The 20,768-nt window shown below is 38.5% G+C and overlaps 1 protein-coding gene across 2 annotated transcripts in view; it reads right to left on the reverse strand.

Moving 5' to 3' along the window:
* Positions 1-331: 331 nt before the first annotated feature.
* Positions 332-20,768, reverse strand: part of TOX3 (TOX high mobility group box family member 3) — a 107,823-nt gene continuing 87,386 nt past the window's right edge. For both annotated transcript variants that reach the window (XM_015126117.3, XM_015126118.3), the window contains exons 4-7: positions 12,637-12,906; positions 8,381-8,608; positions 6,645-6,725; positions 332-2,309 (exon numbers count right to left, since the gene is read on the reverse strand). In XM_015126117.3, coding sequence (XP_014981603.2) covers positions 1,557-2,309; positions 6,645-6,725; positions 8,381-8,608; positions 12,637-12,906 — 1,332 coding nt within the window. In that variant the 3' untranslated portion in view covers positions 332-1,556. The remainder of the gene's footprint in view (positions 2,310-6,644; positions 6,726-8,380; positions 8,609-12,636; positions 12,907-20,768) is intronic.

Genomic DNA, 20,768 nt, shown 5'->3' on the forward strand with positions numbered 1-20,768 from the left:
TGGCTTAAGAATTAGCATTCACCATCCATTTTAATAGTAATAACACCACAATACCCAGGTAGTTCTAGCCCCCCCCCGCCAAAAAAACGATTACTTTTTTCTCGCTATACTTACCTTGTACTTGCATCTTTTAAAAAAGGCAATTACACAAATATTCCCAATGGGTTGTTTTGCTTTTTTTCAAGGATCTTCATTTCAGGCTATGCAATTGTGTATTCTTGGCCATAAATATCATATTTCCAATTGAAAAATGGAAGATGATGCTTGGGCTGAAATGAAACTTGGTATGTGGCATATTTCCCCATCTTACATGTATTCAAGGAACCAAAAATGAAATCTGACATATCATTTTATTTGAAAAGTGAACAGTTTCCTTGTTGTTGCATCAAAATACAGTCCACAGTTTTTACTGAAATGTGTTTATTCTATAGCAAGATAAAAGCATTTTTGTTTTAGTTAAGCAAAATACAAACAACTTAATTGCTGCTATCATAACTCATAAAAAAGTATAAAACAGCATAAAAACACAATAAGCAACGTAGCAATGAATGGTTTATGTCACCAGTGTTTACGTTAAAGCCTCATTTAGGAAAACTTTACAGCACATGATATGAAAACTTACAACTTTGAAAGAAAATATTTACATTGATTATTCAGATGTGGTGTGCCTTTTAAATAGTCTACTGGTATTACATCATAATAAAAACTCTTGCTTTTTCTTTTTAAATCTTAACTTTTGTAATAACTGTTCTCATTTAAGTGCATTTCCCTTTTAAAAATACAGTGTTTTTATTTTTCGAAACTTGTCACTCAAAACACGGAATATAATATTCACATTTCTTTTCTTCTAATTGGAATGAATATAATGGGCTAACAGTGGCCATAGATATTGTTACAACATATCCTGTGGTTTGATTTGGAGAAGTCATGGATAAAAAGTGTGAATAAGTCAATAATTGAATTTAATCGCTTGCATTTTTTTTCTGGAGAGATTTAGGAAAAAAATAAGAGCTTTGGCAAAAGTCTGTGATTTACATTATTTTTTTTTCATGACAAAAAAATGCCATCAACTATTCACGTCATACAAATGTTTGTATGAAACTGGATCTTCATATTTCAGGTAGTTACAACTGTGCTTTTTATTTTTAGGGCTTCAGAAGTTCAGATAGCCTGGAAGTGTGGTTTACTCACTTCTAGAGAAATAAGGCCATTTTCTATGACTCAGAGAGGCCAGTTTATAGTCATTAATATGTCCCAGGATTCATTAAACAGTTTGATTCACATATTGTAGGTATAGCCTGAATAAATAAAAAAGGCATCACATAAAAGAGCACAGCTTTTCTCGTTTAAAAACAAAGTGATTTATAGTCAGCTAGAAGATGTTACTCAGCTACACTGTAGTTCTTATTGCCTATCTAATAGACACTTGAGAGGACCGTTTGATCTGTTACACATTTCTGCATAACCAACACCAACTTACAGATTTCAGCCACATATGCTTTACCCTCCTATGCCACTCTCCTCCGTATACGCAAATCCGTCTGCCACATGCGTCTTCAGAAAATACTGACCTGCGATAATACTTGAGTCTGTGTCTGAGACTGTATTTGCGACTGGTGCTGCTGAGAGGCTGGCTGGGGGCTCCCGATGGCAGGGATGGGGGATGTTATCTGAGAGGCGACGGGAGAGTGCTGCCGAGGAGAAGGCTGAGACTGGTGCTGCATGTGTTGCAGCTGCTGCAGCTGGAGGCGCTGCTGCAGCTGCTGCTGCAGCTGCTGTTGATTAATTTGCTGCTGGAGATGCTGCTGCTGCTGCAGGTGCTGCTGCATGTGGTGCTGGAAATGCTGCTGCTGCATCTGCTGCTGGATTTGCTGATGCATTTGGTGCTGCTGGAGTTGCTGCTGCTGCATCTGTTGCATCTGTTGTTGTTGTTGCTGCTGCTGCTGCTGCTGCTGCTGCTGTAACTGCATCTGATGCTGCTGGGTTTGCACCGAAGGGCTCACTTGGGTGGAGGGTGCTGAGCCAACCATGGTCGTTCCCATGGAGCTTATCAGTGGAGCCCCAATGTTCGAGGGCATGTTGGCTGCAATGGTGACTGATGTGACAATCTGGTTCATGGGGAGTCTCATGGTTAAGGGTTTGGGAGCGATTGACCTAGGGAGGGATTGCTGGAGAGTCTGAGGTGATGCTGACACTGTTCCATGTTGAGACAGTGGAGTGTTGAGAAGGAGGGAGGATGTCAGATTGGTCGACGCCAGGGTCTGCTGAACAGAACGGATGGTCTGGGCTTCTGCTGACTCAGCAGCAGCCTGCATTTTGGGGGAAAAAATTCCAGACTGTTACAATACATAAGTATTTAAAATATTTAAGCATTTTTAGATATTATAAATTGATTTTTTTAATGGCCACCATTATTCATGCCCTCCTGTATCTGTACTCTTTGTCTTGTGACTTTTTCACTCCTCCCAGATGTGGAGTCAAATCCCCTACCTCCTTGAGTCTGGGCTGCTCTAGTGCCTTTGCTTTGGCTGACAGAATGCCCTGGCAGTGATACTGTCCCAGTTCCACGATGAGGCCTCAAGCCTACCCCTGCCATGTGCATGATGACAGATATGTGGCCCAGTTACCCACCCCAAGAGTCAGTTCACTGCCATCCAGCCAACTGTGATCAATGTGAATGAGTCCAGCCCCTCCAACATCCAAGCTGACCCCAGACAGAAAAGCAAGACTAGCTGATTCTACTATGCCTGGCCTAGATCTGAAGAACCAGCCAGCTAACTGGCACTCTCTGAAGATAAATGCTCATCTTGTACCACATCACTGAGCTTTGGGGATGGTTGTTACACAGCACTATTGTGGCAAAAAGATAACTCATACACATATTTAACAGCAATAATTCTTCTGCATTTAACTCTGTACTAAGGACCTTACCACTGAGTACCATATGTTTAAAGACAACAGAGTACAGGCTGCCTGAGTTCAAACGCAGTTCTCTGACTTAACAACTTTGTGACATTGGACAAGTTAATTTACTCATCTGTTCCTGTTTTCTTATCTGTAACATTGGGTTATACGGTTTCTTTCTTTCTTTCTTTCTCTCTCTTTCTCTCTCTCTTTCTTTCTTGTTTCTTTTATATTTTGTGAGATGGAGTCTTACTCTGTCACCCAGGCTGGAGTGCAGTGGCATGATCTTGGCTTACTGCAACCTCTGCCTCCCAGGTTTGCGCCATTCTCCTGCCTCAGCCTCCGGAGTAGCTGGGACTACAGGCGCCCACCACCACACCCGGCTAATTTTTTGTATTTTTTAGGAGAGACGGGGTTTCACCATGTTAGCCAGGATGGTCTCGATCTCCTGACCTCGTGATCCGCCCGTCTCGGCCTCCCAAAGTGCTGGGATTACAGGCGTGAGCCACCGCGCCCGGCCAGGTTATATGATATTTTTCTTGTGCAGAGGTCGTGAGAATTAAATGAACTCATATGTTAAGCATTTAAGAAAGTGCCTGGTCCATGGGAAGCAACAAATATTAGCTATTTTTATTAGTTAACAATTACTATTACCAGAAAATGGCCACTGGAATACTTGAAAGCCCTGTATTGTGTGGTTATTTATAACAAGGTTCACTCAAATATAAGAAAACCATTATTGGTTTCCTCAGAGATACCAAACTGAAGTTTTCACAATTTTAGAAATGTTTTAGTTCATCAACTATTTTTGAAGATTTCCAGAATTTATTAAAGGAGTCATACATAAGGGGGAAATGTTCAACTTCATGGGACCAAATCGCCTGTTAAAAGATAAACAGCAGATATAGGGCTGAACATAGAGAGAAAGTACTACTTTTTGTGCTAAAAACACTTCACTGCCTCCACAAAAGGAAATTCTTCCACAAATGCAACAGCGGAATGATTCATTCCAAAGACAATTTTTTCCTTGTATTCTTCATTTGATTAGGATGTTTTGGGGGGAGTGTTGCAGGGGCACCTAGGAGACATCAAGCAGCCATCTACTATCTTTAATAATTGTATATTTCTAAATTTTTATGACTCTGATTTATAAAATCCTGCTGTTGGAAAGAAACCGAGATGTAACCTCATATAGAGTCATCCAGTGTGTAGGAATAGCCACCTCTGATGTTTTCTGTTTGAACACATGTCATTATCGTAAGGCACTCCCCTTCAGTGGACAGCTCTCCGCATTATAAAACTCAGTGCGGCTGCATGTTCCTGAATGGTCATGTTCTAAGGTCTTAGGGTAAGAAGCAACCTATAAATATTCAAATTTGTCTTCAAAAAACCATTAAATCACCCATAAAGTAGAATACACCCAGTAAGCATGTACATAATTCTTATATACTCTAGTAGTTAAAAATTAACAAGCTAGTCTTAAAGAAGAAAACTCAAAGAAAGTCTGTATTTCAACACCTGGGCAGCTCAGTTGCACAGTTGTGCCTTTAAGATGCTGCCTTAATGGTAAATGGAGATGGGTGGATGATTGCAGAGTTCTTCCTTGACTGTCTTCTTGCTCCTTTATGGTTTAATAGTAAGCTTCCATGAATTTCTTTGGTTGTTGTAAAGATTAAAAGGGATAGCAGAGTCATATCTTAAGGGGGGAGGTCTGAGGCTCCGCGTGTAGAGGCATAAGTTAAATGTGCATATGATGCAACCCTATTGATGTTTCTGATGCTGGGGCTGAACTCTCGCTCCCTGTAAGCTCACCCCTTGGATGAGTTCTCCTCTCTTGGGCACAAAGATCGACTTAATTTCTCTTATATGACAGCCCTTAGATTTGAGGACTAAGATCATATGCCTCCAAGTCCTTGCTTCCCTGATTCTTTCAGTTATTCTAACCTGATGTGATTTTCAGTCCTCACCATCGTGGAGGCAACGCTCTAGAGAGACATCAGTTGATTGTCATCTCTCTTTACATTGTGGGATCCAAAACAGAACCAATTCTTTAGAAGTGGTCTAACAATCACTGTACAATTCGATGCTGCTTCCTGTGCGATCACTATATTAGCAGCTACTTCACACTTTGGGTTCAGGTTGAAATTATTCTAAACTTATACCTAAAGGACCATATTCATTGCCTCACAGTTATTTGAACAGAGATTTAGGATCCTCTCAAAGTGCATTTACTGAATTAAAAAACAAACAAACAAAATCCTAGTATTTTAAATTTATTCCTTCTAAATTCTATCCTATTGATTTTTTTTTTCCTTTTTGGTGTCATTGAATTTCTTCTGAAAATATTTCTGAATCCTGATCCTAGCATGCAATGTATAAGTTTTAAGTTATCCCTTCTAAGTCACTCACAGACTTCATGAGCCCAATCATGGTTAATACTCCCTGAATGCCTTTTGAGATACTGGATCTTGGTTTAAATAAATCCATATACAGTCAATTATTCATGCTCTAATGCACAAAATCACCTATACCTGCTCTGGATAAATGAATGAATAAATGATCCACTTAAGAAGTACATGCACACTGTTGCTCTATTCACTTCACTCCATCTAATTAACCACCAACTATACTTTAATTCTTAACATCTGCAGCCCATACAGTCAGCTGTTCTTTGCCGATGTACAAGTCTGAGTACAACATCAGTATATCTTCCAGTACATGTCTTCCAGAGTCTGAGAAAGAGGTTTCGCTATTGACCTGATAAATGTTTTCTCTATCTAATGAAGTGGGAAGTGTCCTAATAGCCATCAACAAAGAGAGGAGGACCTCTGTTGATCTGATTCTGAGCAGCTGCAAATGCTAGATCTTGATACAAGCACTTAATACAGATAATATAAAGAAGAAACAACTCAGGTGAAAAGAGAAAAAAGGGAATGAACCCTTTTAAAACGTCTTTGAGACCCTAGGTTGTACTTGAGACAGCAACAGTGACAATGAAATTGTATCTCTACTTGTCAGAGAAAATTTATCTAGAGCAAAAATATATTATATCAAATTATCCTTTCCAAAACCTCTAAAATCTATAAAGGCAAGAGAAAAAGCTAATTAAATGTTAATATAATGTAACAACTCATATTCCTTTGGATTAAGGTAATTACAATCTACAGTGATATTTGCTTGGGATATTGGTGCATTTTATAACACACCAAGGTCCACTGTATACTCTCTGTATAATACATATAGTTTTTGTTTAGTACTTGGAATATAATGTCATTTTAAATGATCATGAGGTTTATTTATTTATAGGATATGGAACAGTTTGGTCAAAAATGCAACGCCCCCCTATCATAGTCATATAACCACAGGAGAATTTATAATATGATGTCCAAAAATGCCTGACAAACATACCTCCCAGTTTAAGCAGAGGACATTAACACAGGTCCCAATCCCTGACCAGAAGAAAGCATAAGAGCCTATTTAAGATTTATATATATAGGTACATACACATATATAAAGATCAGGGAAATCTTTCAGAAACAACTTAGACTCGGCTGCTTAAGTTAACTCATATTTTCAGATCATCATTTGGGTAATCTCTAATGGAAACACCTAAGTTTACAAGCTGTTCAAGATGCCTTTCCATCGGCTTTTAGGGGAGCTGCAGTTATGTTTTCAATGCTTGAGGGCTGTTTTCCATGCTGTAACTATTTCGGACCCTGGCCGCCCCTGCCCAGGTTTACCTTAGAAACGAGGCTGGCCCTGTATGCTGCCAGGGCCTTCAGGTATTCTTTTTTGGCAGCTTCTGTTTTCCTTTTATATACCTATTAAAAGACCACAATTAGCACCACCTTTAGCGTATAAATTCTCAGCTATAAAATAACTGCTGCACAAATTAGGTCACATAAACACAACTCACATAAAAAGGTTGGTCTCCTTGGCTTTGATTTTTAAATGTTAGCGTGTGCACACGTGCGCACACACACGCACACACGCACACACACACACACACACACGGATATTAAAACAAAACAGAACCCTGCCACCCTCACTGGAGCACAATTTTTATATTTACTATTGCAAATAAGAAAAAGAGTTCCGGTTGCAATACGGATTCCTTGAGAATCACTTTTTTCCTGAGAACAGTTGAAAACCTCATGCTAAGGCAATAAATAAGGTAGCAAGAAGAATAAGCTTTGCTGCAAATGGCTTACTTTAGAGAAAGTAATGAGTTTCTCCATCAATGTCTTCTTTCCCTCAGATACCTTTCTAAACTATACCAAAACCAGAGGATAAAAACAACGGGTAGAATGATGAAGACAGAAGAGAAAAGAGCAAAGCATTTCAACCTTGGTTTTCTTTTGGAGCAAAATTAAAAGTCAGAAATCATCCAAGCTAGGAGATTTCCATTAGTGACCCCACTGAGTTACATAAATAAAATTCCAGCATATTAAACATGATTTGGGCTTCTCCTTTTCTTAAGTGGTCTGATAGTTGGGTGTTCGATCAACATGCATCTTTCTCTCCAGAGTTTAAAAGTTAGGTGTGGCACTTTTCGAGTCCCTCAGAATTATATTTCTGGGACAGAAAATCACTCTGCTGTCTACAGTAATAAACTCAGTGCAAACTAACAAGAAATTTCTAATGTTGCACCATCCCAACAAAACAAGCTCCTAGGAATGAGTTCCTGAAATCAGTTCATGATTTGTAAATAAAAATCAAGGACTTTCCACTCTTCGTTCCTGAAAAATATTATTCTATTTTATCACTCATAAGGGTTGATCTATTCTTCTGTGCATATGTAAAAGTTAACTTCTATTAATGGTAATTGGAGTTTCATGCAAGGAGCAAGTGGGGGGACCGACCCCCAAGGAACCCATTCTTCTTTTCATTTGTGTGGAGGAGTTGCAAGGGGAAGGAGAGGAGACGAAGCCCCTAAGGAAGTATCTCCCACCAGCATGGCTAATTTCTGAATACCTCTCATACTGCCTTGCTTTCAAATGAACTTGGAATAAAATTTCAAATGCCCAGTGACAATAATGAGACACGCAGAGGCAGCTTCAAAGTTTGGAAACCCACCAGGACAGCACAAGGGTTCAGAAAGATGATCAATGGAAAGGCAAGCGGGATGGACCTAATCCCTTTGTAGTGCCCTTTTTGAACAAAAGGAGAAACATTCCACATTATTTAAAATGAAAAGATTATCATCAAAAGTTTATGCTTGCAGGATACTGCCTGGATTTCTTCCAGCCTTCCTCTGAATGAGTTCTGAACATGCACCCATAAGCTGACAGAGAAATCAATATAACTGGAGAGTTGTTTAGATTTATACGTCTAGGTTTTTAAATTCCATCGCTTAGAAAAGGCTTTCAAAAGAAGCAATCATATTAAGTGAACACATGCACTCAGAAAAGGTGTGAGGAATATTTTAAATGATCATGAGGCTTATTTATGGAACCTTGATGGGTCTTTGTCTCACCTGCTTTTGTTCTTCTCCAAGGCTGTCCCACATAGATGCTACAATTTTTGAGACCTCTCCAAAGGTTGCATTGGGGTTTTGACCTTTAATTGCAGCCTGTGTGTCTCTGAAAAACAGGGCATATGCTGACACTGGCTTCTGTGGCTCATTGGGATCTTTCTTTTTCTTTTTCTTTGGAGTCTTGGGCTTCTTGCCAGAGTCTGGAGCAGCTCTTTTCTCTCCAATGGCCTGCAAAGCAGGAAGAAAATTCACTGCCTAGAATGTACTTGCAGAGAATGCAACAAGACTTAACTCAGATCCATAATTGTTCTTTGAAGGTTTTGTTAGGCATCATCAACAGATGAATCACCACCAAAACCGGGGGAGGGGTAAACTTGCTTGGAGTTAACCAGACAGCAGAGATTAGCATTTAGAACATCGATTAATGAGACCCAGAAGTATCTTCAATACATTCACAACATATGCTCTAAATAGCAATTATAATAATGAAAAACAGTACACTCTGTACCAGGCAATGCTATATAGATGCTATACTACACATGTATACATCAGCAAAATATTTTGTATTTTCAGAGGTTTTAGAAGTAAAACCTAAATAATATTCAGGATGTTGATCATATTCAAATATTTCAAATGAGGTCCCTAGCCATAGTCACATGCCATATATGTGATCTGTCTGAATTGATTTGTTTTTTGAGGCTGATTTTATTATTTTACCAGAATGTTACTTTGCTAATGGCTCTCCAGAAACTCAAATGGAAATTAGCTCCAATTTCTATACTTGCTCCATAAGGACAAGGTCATCTTTATTTTCTAAAATAACAATAATTTTCTAAATATTAACAGCAAATGTAAAAATGTCAAAACAACTTTAGTGGAGATAAAAGTGAAATTGATACTCTCCATAAAATTAAAAACCTGTAAAAAAAAACAAAACAAAACAAAAAGGAGCAATAGTTGATACTTAAAAATCACAAAGAAGACTAAAGAGAAGATGTTTGTTATTTGTGGCAAGTAACCCTGCTCACAAGAATGCTACCACAGAGACTCACACATATTCACCAGATGAACTCTGAGAGATCAGAACCATAAACTGATACGGGTATAGTTTCCTAGTTTAAAGATAACGCAGCTCCATATTCACCCGCTACCATCATCTAAGTTCACTGATCATTTAATATACTTATCAGAGAAGCAGGGAAAAGATTTGTAAATGTTTTATTCCCCTGGATCACAATATCAAAGATAATTTTGCAGTTAACTTCACCAAGAATCCTGCAATGTTTGACAAAATCTGTTCTCAAAGCCAGCCTTGGGCAAGATCAACCAAGATAGATTCAAGTTACTAACAGATTGGCTTTTTAATGGCTTGAATTCTAATTCAAATTTTTCCTAGAGTATTATTTACTTTCTAAATGAGGGTCATTTGGAATTTTTCCCATTTACTAAAATTCTTAGTAAGGAAATTTTCTTAGAGAGCTCTGAACCCTCAGGGAAGAGTTAAGAAACCGCTGGCCTACCTCTAGGGGAGCCTATTGTTTGCACTATTTAAGTGATAACAGCATCCACACTTTATCTGAGCAGTTTATAAGCTTCAGATGGTTTTAAGTCATATCTCTCTTCTCCTCCAAAATGTCATCTTTCATAACTCACACAATTAATTCAATAATTCTCTAGAGCCCATAGTCTTTTTTCTAAGTTTTCAAAATAAGTGAGACTTGTTTAATTCTACTTAATGAACGTGGATTTCCAGGACAGTCAGATACCTTTCAGTTAGAGCTTCACTTGGAGCCAAGTTTAACTTCAATGAAAAACATTATTTAAACAAGAAAAACTATATACAGACACACACATTTTTCTAGTTGAGTCCAACAACTATATTCTTCTCCTGGAAGAAAATCCGGCACTGTTAGTGCCACAATACCCTGACCAATGGCAAGATGCTATTACTTTCCAGAGGAGCTTTTTTTCCAAGTGAGAGGAGTTCAATTTCATTCTCTGTAAAACAATATTCAAACGTCAAACACCTTTGATGCCTTTCTTGGATAACCATGATGTGCCCTAATCATTATTACTTTTTAAGAATAAACCAGAAACGTGGAGTCTCACAATTTAAATAAAAATTCAGAATTAATTCTCCTAAGGAAATTTTTGTGTCATTGACTTAAAAGGGTTCGGACAGAACGCTGGAGAAAAAGATTTACCCCAAAGAGACATAATCAATGATAGTTTTAATCTTCCTTTCTCAGCTAAGGTTCAGTGAAGATAAATTGGCTTTATTGTCGTTACACAAAACCTAGACCCTCGCTTAAAATGGAGCAAGCTAGGAGTCCCATAGGAGGTCCTCTTTAAGATGACAATTTCTGTTTGGTACAGCGGCAAGTATGAAGATCCACGGACGTGTGAGTGGAGGGAAAGGAATCCCTTTGAATTGTAATGGCTAAGCGGTTACCTAACCCCATCTGTTCATATCCCTCAAGAGTCTTTAACCATTACTTCTCAATCCTCTAGACTGAAGTTCTGTGAATGTGAGAAGACTGTCAGTGCATTTACCATTCCTGGGCCCAATGGGGGTGCTAACATTATAGACTAAACCGTTCATCTCGAAACCCCTTCGATTTCCGCAGCGTCACTCGAAACTCCCTCCCTGTTCCTCATCACTCTTAATCTTCTCTAGCTCCTCTTCTTCCTTTTGCTACTTAGAAATAAATGATGCTCAGGGTTCTGTCCTTGACAGAAGTCCTGATTGACTACTTTCACATCTTCTCATCCATGTGCTGATGGTCCCAAAATCTATAATTCCAGTTCCCATGAACTGAGTTCTAGACTCCAGTGTAAGCACCTCAAATTCAACTCTAACATCCCAAACTCTCATGTTCCCCATGGGGGAGAACACTCCTCTCTTTGTGGGTTGCTCCTCTCATTTGCTGATAGCCATTCTGGCTCTCAAACTAAAATCCAATTTGTCTCTTCCCCAAATTCCAGTGGATCACCAAATCCTTAAAATGTTTATGATTCTCACTCCTAAAATGCCTGCTAACCTGGTACCTCCTGTCCATTCCCTCCCTTGATGAAACGAAACATAACAAAAGAGTCTTCTAATTCATTGCCTTTTCTTCGGTCCTTTATAAGGCATTCTACATATATAGCCAAAGTTATCTCTTTAAAGCATAAATTACTTATGCCATTCCTTGATGCAAATAATAAATTGTCTCTCAGCTACCAACAGAAGAAAGACCACCACATTTAAGCCATTTTATTCTTCAACTTCTATTTCTCTCTTCCCCCATATCAAACTTCATTATACCTATAAATAGCATGTACTTCCACTGTTCCTCACGAGCCCCCACCAAAATGCTGGCCTCTGTCTTCTGCCTCACAAACTTTTATTCATCCTCTTAGACCTAATTCAAATATCACTTTCTCAGTAAAGTCTTCCTCAAATCACTCTCCCAAGCAGAATCGATTAGAATCTCAGCACACCAGATACATCAATTATATCACTAATCACATCTGGAGCTAGTTTTAAACATTGCTATTCATCTCCAGTGGGGAGTCTCATGAGCAGTAGTTCTCTTATACATCTCTATATCACAAGAACCAAACAAAATGCCAAGCACAGAGTAGGTATACAGCACGTAATTAATGAGTGACTAATGAGTAATTATGTACTATTACAGTACTCTTTTTCATTATTCTAAGCATTTGGAAAAGTCATACCTGGAACGCAGCTTTTATTTCAAACTATGTATCATTTAAAATTATACATTTCCCATGACGAAGGTAAAAATGTAAGACGATGAGAATGAACTCAGAGATAAACATCACTGAAGGTTCAAGGCTGTCAAATGTGGCAGCAGCTTGACTGACACACTGGATGAAACTTGCTCACATGGACATTAATTTAGAACCAGAGCAGTTTAGAATTTCTGGAATGTCTAGAATTTCTAGAAATTTGTAGCAGGGAGTCCAAGCCCTCCTTTTGCAGATTAGAAAAATTGGGCCTACAAGAGTTAAATAACATGTCCAGTGCCTTACAGCTATACTAGGAGAAGCTAGATCTCTCAATTTCCAGTCCAATATACTTTCTACAGAAAATAAATGAAACAGTGAAGAAAAACAACAAACCATCATACATTTAAATGCTACTCCAAATCTATGAAGAAAAACAAGGTAACACCATGAATGAAATTCAAACAGCATGGGGTGATCCCATATTCTCTGGCAGGTTACACACTAAGGCAGTTCTAACTTACTCTGTTGGCTTCATCAGCATCCTCTTCATTGATGGAGCTGGAAGGGGAGGGAGTGGCCGATTTGCTTGCTGGAGGTGAAGGAGATGTGTGAGGCATACTGGCACCTCCCAAATTCAACCCCAACTGGGCGCTGAGCTGAGACTGGTTGATGGTGGTGAGCTGGGCAGGAGGCATGACCCCAGAACGCACAGCATCGGTCATGTGGACGATGGACCGCATGATCAGGGAGGGATCCTGCCGGTACTGGGACACTTGTGTGTGGCTCTGATCCTAGAAAGGCAGCAGCAAAGGGGGAAAAGATATCAGCTTTTCCAGATATCAGGGAACTGATTAGATTAGCATCTCCTTAGATAGGTTTGAACTATTGCAATGTTGATAGGTCTGACCTATTGCAGGATGATGGTCTCCGTTCATTTATTAAATGTAAGGACCCATGCCAAGAAATTGAAAGGTGAGAAGCAGAAAATCCAAGTATCTAGTCCAGAATATTTCATTATAGAACTGTCAGTGGATAAGGAAGGCAGGAAGGAAGGAAGGAGGGAGGGAGGGAGGGAGGGAAAAAAGAAGGAAGAAAGGAAATTAGCAAAACTAAATATAATCTAGCTCTTGTTTCTGATTGAGGAAACTGGTGGCAGAGACAGGAATGAAGCAGAGACTCCACCCATTCAGGCTCATCCATTAGTTTACCATCCTTCCCACACACATAGCTGTTATGAGAGAAGGCAAAGCCATTCTTTATTTTATTCTCCCAGAAATGCACAAGACATGCAGAGGATGGGCCAGCAAAGCACAGAGCTTTAGTTTCACAGAGCAAACATCTGTTTGCTTTAGGGCACCCTTTCTGTGAAATCCTCTGTGGTTAACCAGACGGTCATTCCGATTCTGAATTACATTGTCAGCGGCATCTGGAAGTCATTCAATGTCTTTTGGTTTGGATATCACTTTTTTCATTTAAACCTACTTTGTTTTCTTTTGTTCAATCCACCAAGATTTAATGTACGAATGAGTTTTTTCGTAAATACGTATAAGAAAAAAATCATTAAAAAAAAGATGGTAGAGATCATCAGAAATAGCTTTTTCTGAAACTTATTGCAGTTACTTTACATTAAACTTTCTCTGTTCTTGGTAGTCATACAGAAAGGCCTTAGAGTTGTTGCTGCTTGTTCTCTATTTTTTTTTTTAAATTCCAAAGAATCAAAAAATGAAGACACGCTTTTCAAATGACTTACTTTAAGACATGTCATTTGGAGTGAGTCTGTGATTTTGCTGAAACCAAATTCTCTTGACTCACAGTGACCCAGAATCTAATTTTATACACAAGCCTATGAATTCTTAACTGTTCCTTTTTTGAGTCCTTCTGATAAGGCTTATTTTTGCTCTTTAAAGAAGCAGAATGAATTGTAAATAACTAAATTGGAGCATTTGGTTTCTTCGTATTAAATATATAAATGCCACTCAGTAAGAAGATCTATCAAAGAAAACTAGTTAAATAAATCATGGTCTACCCATACGTCAAAGTGTTATGAAGCTTTTAAAAATAATGAATTAGATTTATGTGCATTGACCTAGGGCAGAGTTTCTCAATTTCAGCTCTCTTGACATTTTGGACCAGATAATTTTTATTGTAGGGGCTTGTCCTGCATATTGAGGGGGCTTGTCCTGCGTATTGTAGGTACTCAGATGCATCCCCAGCCTCTACCCACTAGATGCTAACGATGTCCCTCCCCGTACCAGTCATGACAACGAAAAATGTCTCCAGACTTTGCCCCTGGCAGGGCAACACCACTCCCAGTAGAGAACCACTAGTCTACCCAAGATACAGTACATAAAAGGCAAGTTAAAAAATTACTATACGACAGCCTCATTTCCTTTGAGGAAAAAAAAAATGTGTATCCTAACATTAACAATGGTTACATTATAAGGGGTAGAATGGGAGGGGCAAGCGGGGGAGAGTTGCAACTTTTTCTATGTACATGTGTATGCCATTTTGATAAGCTGTGACCACAATACAAAAGTAAACAAAAACTAAAACACTTTAATCAGAAAAAAAAAGAAGATAATGCAAGTGGTTAAAAGAGTCCGTCAACAAGTGTTAGAATATTAAATACATACATTTTCCATTTCTTAATAATTTCTGAATAATTACTGTGAAATCCTGGAGGAAAGTGTCACGAGTATCAGAACACCACACTCCCTTGTATCACTGGCAATGTTCTCCTTCATTATTCCTACAATATTACGTTCTACTTGCAGGTGTCTTTCTGCAGATTGTGTGGATTTTATGTTATCCGTTTATCCTAATTATTTTTTTTGATTGGAATTCTACCACATTTACTCATTTCTCCTAGAAAATCTGAGCTATCTGTTCAGTCTTCCATGTCCTCTTAAAGTTTAACCACTGCTCCCTGACATAACTTCCACCCCCAAACTACTGGTAATTATGCCATCTAGCTTATTCTAAATTTTCTTCTTCCTATATGTCTTTCAGAATGCTTTTATTTTTTGTTTGTCTGTTTGTTTTTAGATGCAGTCTCACTCTGTTGTCCAGGCTGGAGTGCAATGGCACGATCTCGGCTCACTGCAACCTCTGCCTCCCAGGTTCAAGTGATTCTCCTGCCTCAGCCTCCTGAGTAGCTGAAACTACAGGCGTGCACCACCACGCCTGCCTAATTTTTGTATTTTTAGTAGAGATGGGGTTTCACCATGTTGGTCAGGCTTGTCTCGAACTCCTGACCTCAAGTGATCTGCCCACCTCGGCCTCCCAAAGTGCTGGGATTACAGGCATGAGGCACTGCACCTGACCCAGAATGCTTTTTAAAAATCTTTCCATCTTATTTAAATCTAGATGTTTTAAAGTATCCATAGGCAAATTCCAGGGCACATTTAATGAAGTATTTTAATTCTGACTGTATAATACTAAATTAGTTAGCTGGTATGGCCATGGAATGTGATCATCTGATTTCTGCAGTGTTCTCACCAGCAGAGAATTACTTTGCTCTCTTTGCTCCAATGCCTGTGAAAATCTGCACATATAGGTGCTCGACTGACTCACCCCACACCCAGAGCATTTTTTAGATGGCTCTCACGGCCAAACACAAGGCCAAGAAGCGTGTCTCCTCGGCTTCAGCAGCCCTTCCTGAATTCCATCTGCAATTTACGCCTTTATTATGGATCTTGTTGCTGGGGAGCTCCTGCTGATGGACAGCCCAGGTTCACTGTACTAAAAAGGAAGTTTTACTGCGCGTTTATTACTATGTGCCAGCATTTGTGCTAAGCCTAATATGCACTTTCTAATTTAATCCCCTAGATTGCTTTCTGCATTAGATACTAGTACTATACTCATTCTTAGACACCTAAGAATGATTCCCCAGGCCCCCAGGCTAGCTAGTGAATGCTTGACAGAAAACCTGGGCCCTAGAGAGCCATGGTATCTTCATGGTAGAGGTGTGTCCTGGCAGAGAGAGATGAATGAGACTCTGGGATCTCCACTGCCATCATCCTCTTTTAACAAAATCAACTCCATTTCCATTTGTTTTATAAATTGAGGTTCCTCATAATATTTCATTACAAAAACAAAACAAAACCAAGGTTCTTTTGCAGGGTGACAGTATGGAAACCATTCCTGAAGAGTACTGGTGGTGGGGCCAAGGTTTTGCCAAAACTTAGAATCGTCACATAGTCTTCAGATCCAAAAAGATGCCATCTCCCACTGGACAAGATACCAAGGACCTCTAGACTATTTTTAAAGTAACCTCTGACCGACATAATTGATGCATCAAAATGTGCTACCACTCACCATGGTTCACAGTTAGTCGATGATAACTTCCTATGAGTGAAGATTATAGTATAAGAAGATCAATGGCTAAAGTGTCTCTTTGGAAATTCAAGCTCCTTTAGGGCCACCAATTATTAACAACTGCCTTGGGGAACTTAAGGATCCTCAACAGCTCCAATCACTTTCCATAAAAGTAACCTTTAAAAGATGTTACCCTTGATCTTAGGACTACCACATAAGAAGAGAAAGATGTCAGCTCAGTATAAAAGTATTGAGCACCTACTATGTATCAGGCCAGAGAAGGCAATATATCAAACCTTATATCTTCAAGAACTAGGAAATTACCATGTGATTATTTTACACATTAAACAAAATCCTGAATGGATGAACAAATTTACTACAACAAAGTGTAGGCCAGAATAATTTTTATATACTCCCACCAAAATTGCTCACAATTTTTCCCAGTAGTAGTGACACAATAAGGAAATGTATAACCATGAATATAGCCCAGAGAAATTTAATGTGCTTTTGTTAATATTACTTCTCACTTAGAAAAACTAAGTCCTGAAAGATTTACCAGTGATCATTTAAAGGCAAAGCAGCTACTGGGTTATAAGAGATTGCCCACTATCATAACCAACAGTAAGAGTTGAATGCTGGTAGCTTTTTCAACTCCTTTCACAATTACATTTTATATGTAATCTTCCTTTATATCATTTCCTAAATTTCTCAGTATTTGGGAAAAACTCATTCTCTCTTCCTTGTCTTGTTTTGTCTTCTAATTGGCGATATTAGATAAGAGTTTCTCAACCTGAGTGGTACTGACATTTTGGTCTGGATGATCCTTTGTTGGGGGAGGGATATTCTGTACATCATAGAATATTTAGCAGCATCTCTGGCCTCTACCCACTAGATACCAGCAGCCACCCCTGCCCTACCAGGTTGTGACAACCAAAATGTATCCAAACATTGGCAAATGTCAAAATCCCCTTCATTTGCAAACTACTGTATGAGACCTAAAATATCATAAAAATCATCTTCTTAGGGGAGGCAGGTAGTGAATGTTCAAAGCTTATGTTCTGTTCCTAAAAATAGAAATCATCCACATAAACAAGATTCCAATTTTGATAAATATTGGGAAGAAAATAAATAGGTTATACAAAAAAGAGTTATTGGGGAAGGATGGCTACATTTAATTGGGTCAATAGGAAAGGCCTCTCAAAAAAGATGGCATTTGAGCTGATGCTGAAGGATGAGGAGAAGCCAACTGTGAAGTGAAGGAAAAAGTATGTTCCATGCAGAGGGAACAGCATGTGCAAGGTCTGAAGTGGGAGAGAACTTGACATCCTTGAGAAATGAAAAGGTGGACAGGAAACCTGGGTGCAGGGTAGGCAAGGTAAAGGGTGAAACACAATAGGCTTGGAGAGATTGGCCTAATTGTGTAAGGTGGGGAAATCATGGGATGCTTCCCCAAGGAGATGACCTACTATGCTGAGTTATAAAGGGAAGTAGAAGCTAACCAAGCCAAGGCATCCCAGACAGAGATGAACATGTACCCAAACCTGGGGCAAGGGCAAACATACCACCAATAAGGAAATGACAGTCCAGTGTGACTGGGCCAGGAAGAGCATGGCCGGCTATGAGGTTGGAACGGCAAGTCATGGCTATAAAGTGACAAGGTTTATTGTCTGGGTTAGGAAGTCTAGATTATTATTCACAGTGTAGAAGGCTGCCATTGGAAGTTTAAAGCATAGTATATACCTAGTGGGACTATTCATTGCAATAAATATTAACTGACCATACCTCATAGGCAACCAACCCACCTAAATCAATTGCGGACATTTCTATTTAGTTTAAATATAAATGTACAGCCTATCACCTCAATCTTTGTCTCGAAGAATACCCAAAGACTAATTTTTGCAGTCACAGAAGTTCACTCAGAATGGGTGGGCCATGGATCTCATAAAATGCTCTCACTAATAGGAGGGGCACTGCCTTCTATCTATTGGCCTGTATGATTCATGCCTGTGGTGTTCAACAAAGCCTTCTGGTTTCTGTATGTCTTGGTGTGGGTAGGGGAGTGCTTGGCTGAGGCTCGCCTCTCTCTCCACCTGATGAAAGAGGCTCTTTGTCTTTTTTAAACAGGAAAAATCCAATGAATGGATATTTTGGGTAGCAATCCCTCATTTTCTTAAATTGCCTGAAACCCAGTCTATTATTGAACATTAATCATTTGAGTGAACGGTTAAAATTTGAATAATGTTATATTAATAAGGAAACTTTAGATCACTAACATAAATGAAAAATTAAAATCACTCATGGCCAGTGGAATGTCAAATAAACACCAGGAAAAGAAAATAATACTGTTATAGTCAGTGTGGATACTGGGGCCTGCCTAAGGCTCTGGGCCTGAGCTCTGCTTTCTTTAACTTAAGAAGGCTAAAAGAAAGGTGTGAACGACTTAATTAGCCCCAAACGGAGTCTTTCTCCTGGACTTAATCAAGATTAAAAGAGAATTGAAAGGTGAAAAACTTCCTTACTGTGTAAATCACTATGTTATAATATCGTGTTTGTACTTCATATGAAGGTATGTCTTAGGGTAGGAGGATATGAGAAGAGAATGGATAAAACTTGCTCTAATTTTCTTAAAAGAGAAAACTCTACATATTTAAATCTTTTTCACTCATTTTTTCAGGCCGGGAGCAGTGCCACATTTATCTTTGTGCTGCACACTTAGTAGTACATAGTTAACATACTATGGTCTTGCTTTGTTTTTTTCTTTTTGCAAATCTAAGATACAAGCTTTCACATTGACATTTTATTTTAAACATTATACATTATTATTCTATATTACCTGTTTATACTTATTACAATGGTACTTACTTCCACTTGGGTTGATTTCATCATTAAAAATTTTTTAAATTCTAATATGCAAATATGTTCAATGCATCTTCTATCTATACTTGCACATAAATATTCTCCATAACGATCCAATATTAGGTTTTCAAAATAGAGCATAACATCCAATTAAGAAGCAACTAACCCAAATATATTAGAGTGTGACTAAATATATTTTCACTGTGCCAGTTTTTTAATCAATATGTCTGGAGAAATGAAGTAATTAAATAATTATCAGCAATAAAAATTACTTTGTATTCATAAATATCAGAGTTAACTGCAAATAGGAAATGCAGGCCAGTAATTTTATGTTCAATTATTTAGTTATGTCCTATAGCAATGTTAAAATTTTATTTCCAAATTAACAACGATCAAATAGTTACGCATAACTACTACGTTTGTAACTCCAATGAACCCTGACACAGTCATGCCAAATGCATACCAATGATAATTACAGACCTGCGTGCCACAACCTTTATATTCATCAAAATATCTGCACTGAAATAGATCATTTTTACTTAACAACTACTCTCAGGGTTGTAATCAGACATACCTACCCATGAAAGTTTTGTAAAAAACAGTGTTCCCTAAAGTTAATTAATAGTTTATTGACAAAATAAAATTTTCAAGAGTTTATTATGAACACTTAATGGTAATTTACTCATGTACCTGTAACTGCTTTTGTTTTACCAAAGGGACAGCTCCACGCTTATTTGATTCAGTTCTAAATTGACATGTTAAAGAGCAATTCCACTTTCATAGCTGTTGATACTTTAAGCCTCCTCCCCTCCATTTTAACTTAGCAGTGTAAGTATGCTCTTAATAACAAGTAAATATCCTTTCATTCTCCTTTTATTCATTTATATATTAAACGAATGAAGTATTTATTGAGAGCCAAGTATATTCCAGGCCCAGGGATGACACCAAACAGACCCAAGGAGCATTTGCCTTCCTAGAGCTTCTATTCTGGTAAGGAGGAGACAAGTGGGAAGCAAGCAAAGGAAACCATTGCAAAGGACGACAAGGGCTGTGAATAAAAGGAACAGGGGTAATGGTATACAGAGTAATTCTCACTTCTCCAAAAAATATTTGAGCCATCATGTCAGTTTTACGTGGGAATCTGAGTGCTGTAAAAGGGTGTCTTTGCTGTCTCTGAACCATCACTAAGTACTACAGTACTTAACTATAGATGATCTATGTTAAAAAGAAGATACAGGGAAGTAAACCACGACCAGCTTTCTCATACCACTTTCCTTTAAATGTTATAAACCAAACAAGTAATCATGTATCACACTGCACAAGGGTTAATTAGGTTTAGTGTAAGTTTGGAACACAGTCCTACTTTGACAGATGATCCTCAGGTTAACTCAGCCCTAAAGACAATTCCTATCTGTTTAGAGTCAGTAGTATGCACAGGACAAGAATAAAGAATATTTATTTTAAGCCCAGTATGGTACAA

The sequence above is a fragment of the Macaca mulatta genome, chromosome 20, assembly GCF_049350105.2.
Source record: "Macaca mulatta isolate MMU2019108-1 chromosome 20, T2T-MMU8v2.0, whole genome shotgun sequence".
Classification (NCBI taxonomy): Eukaryota; Metazoa; Chordata; class Mammalia; order Primates; family Cercopithecidae; genus Macaca; species Macaca mulatta.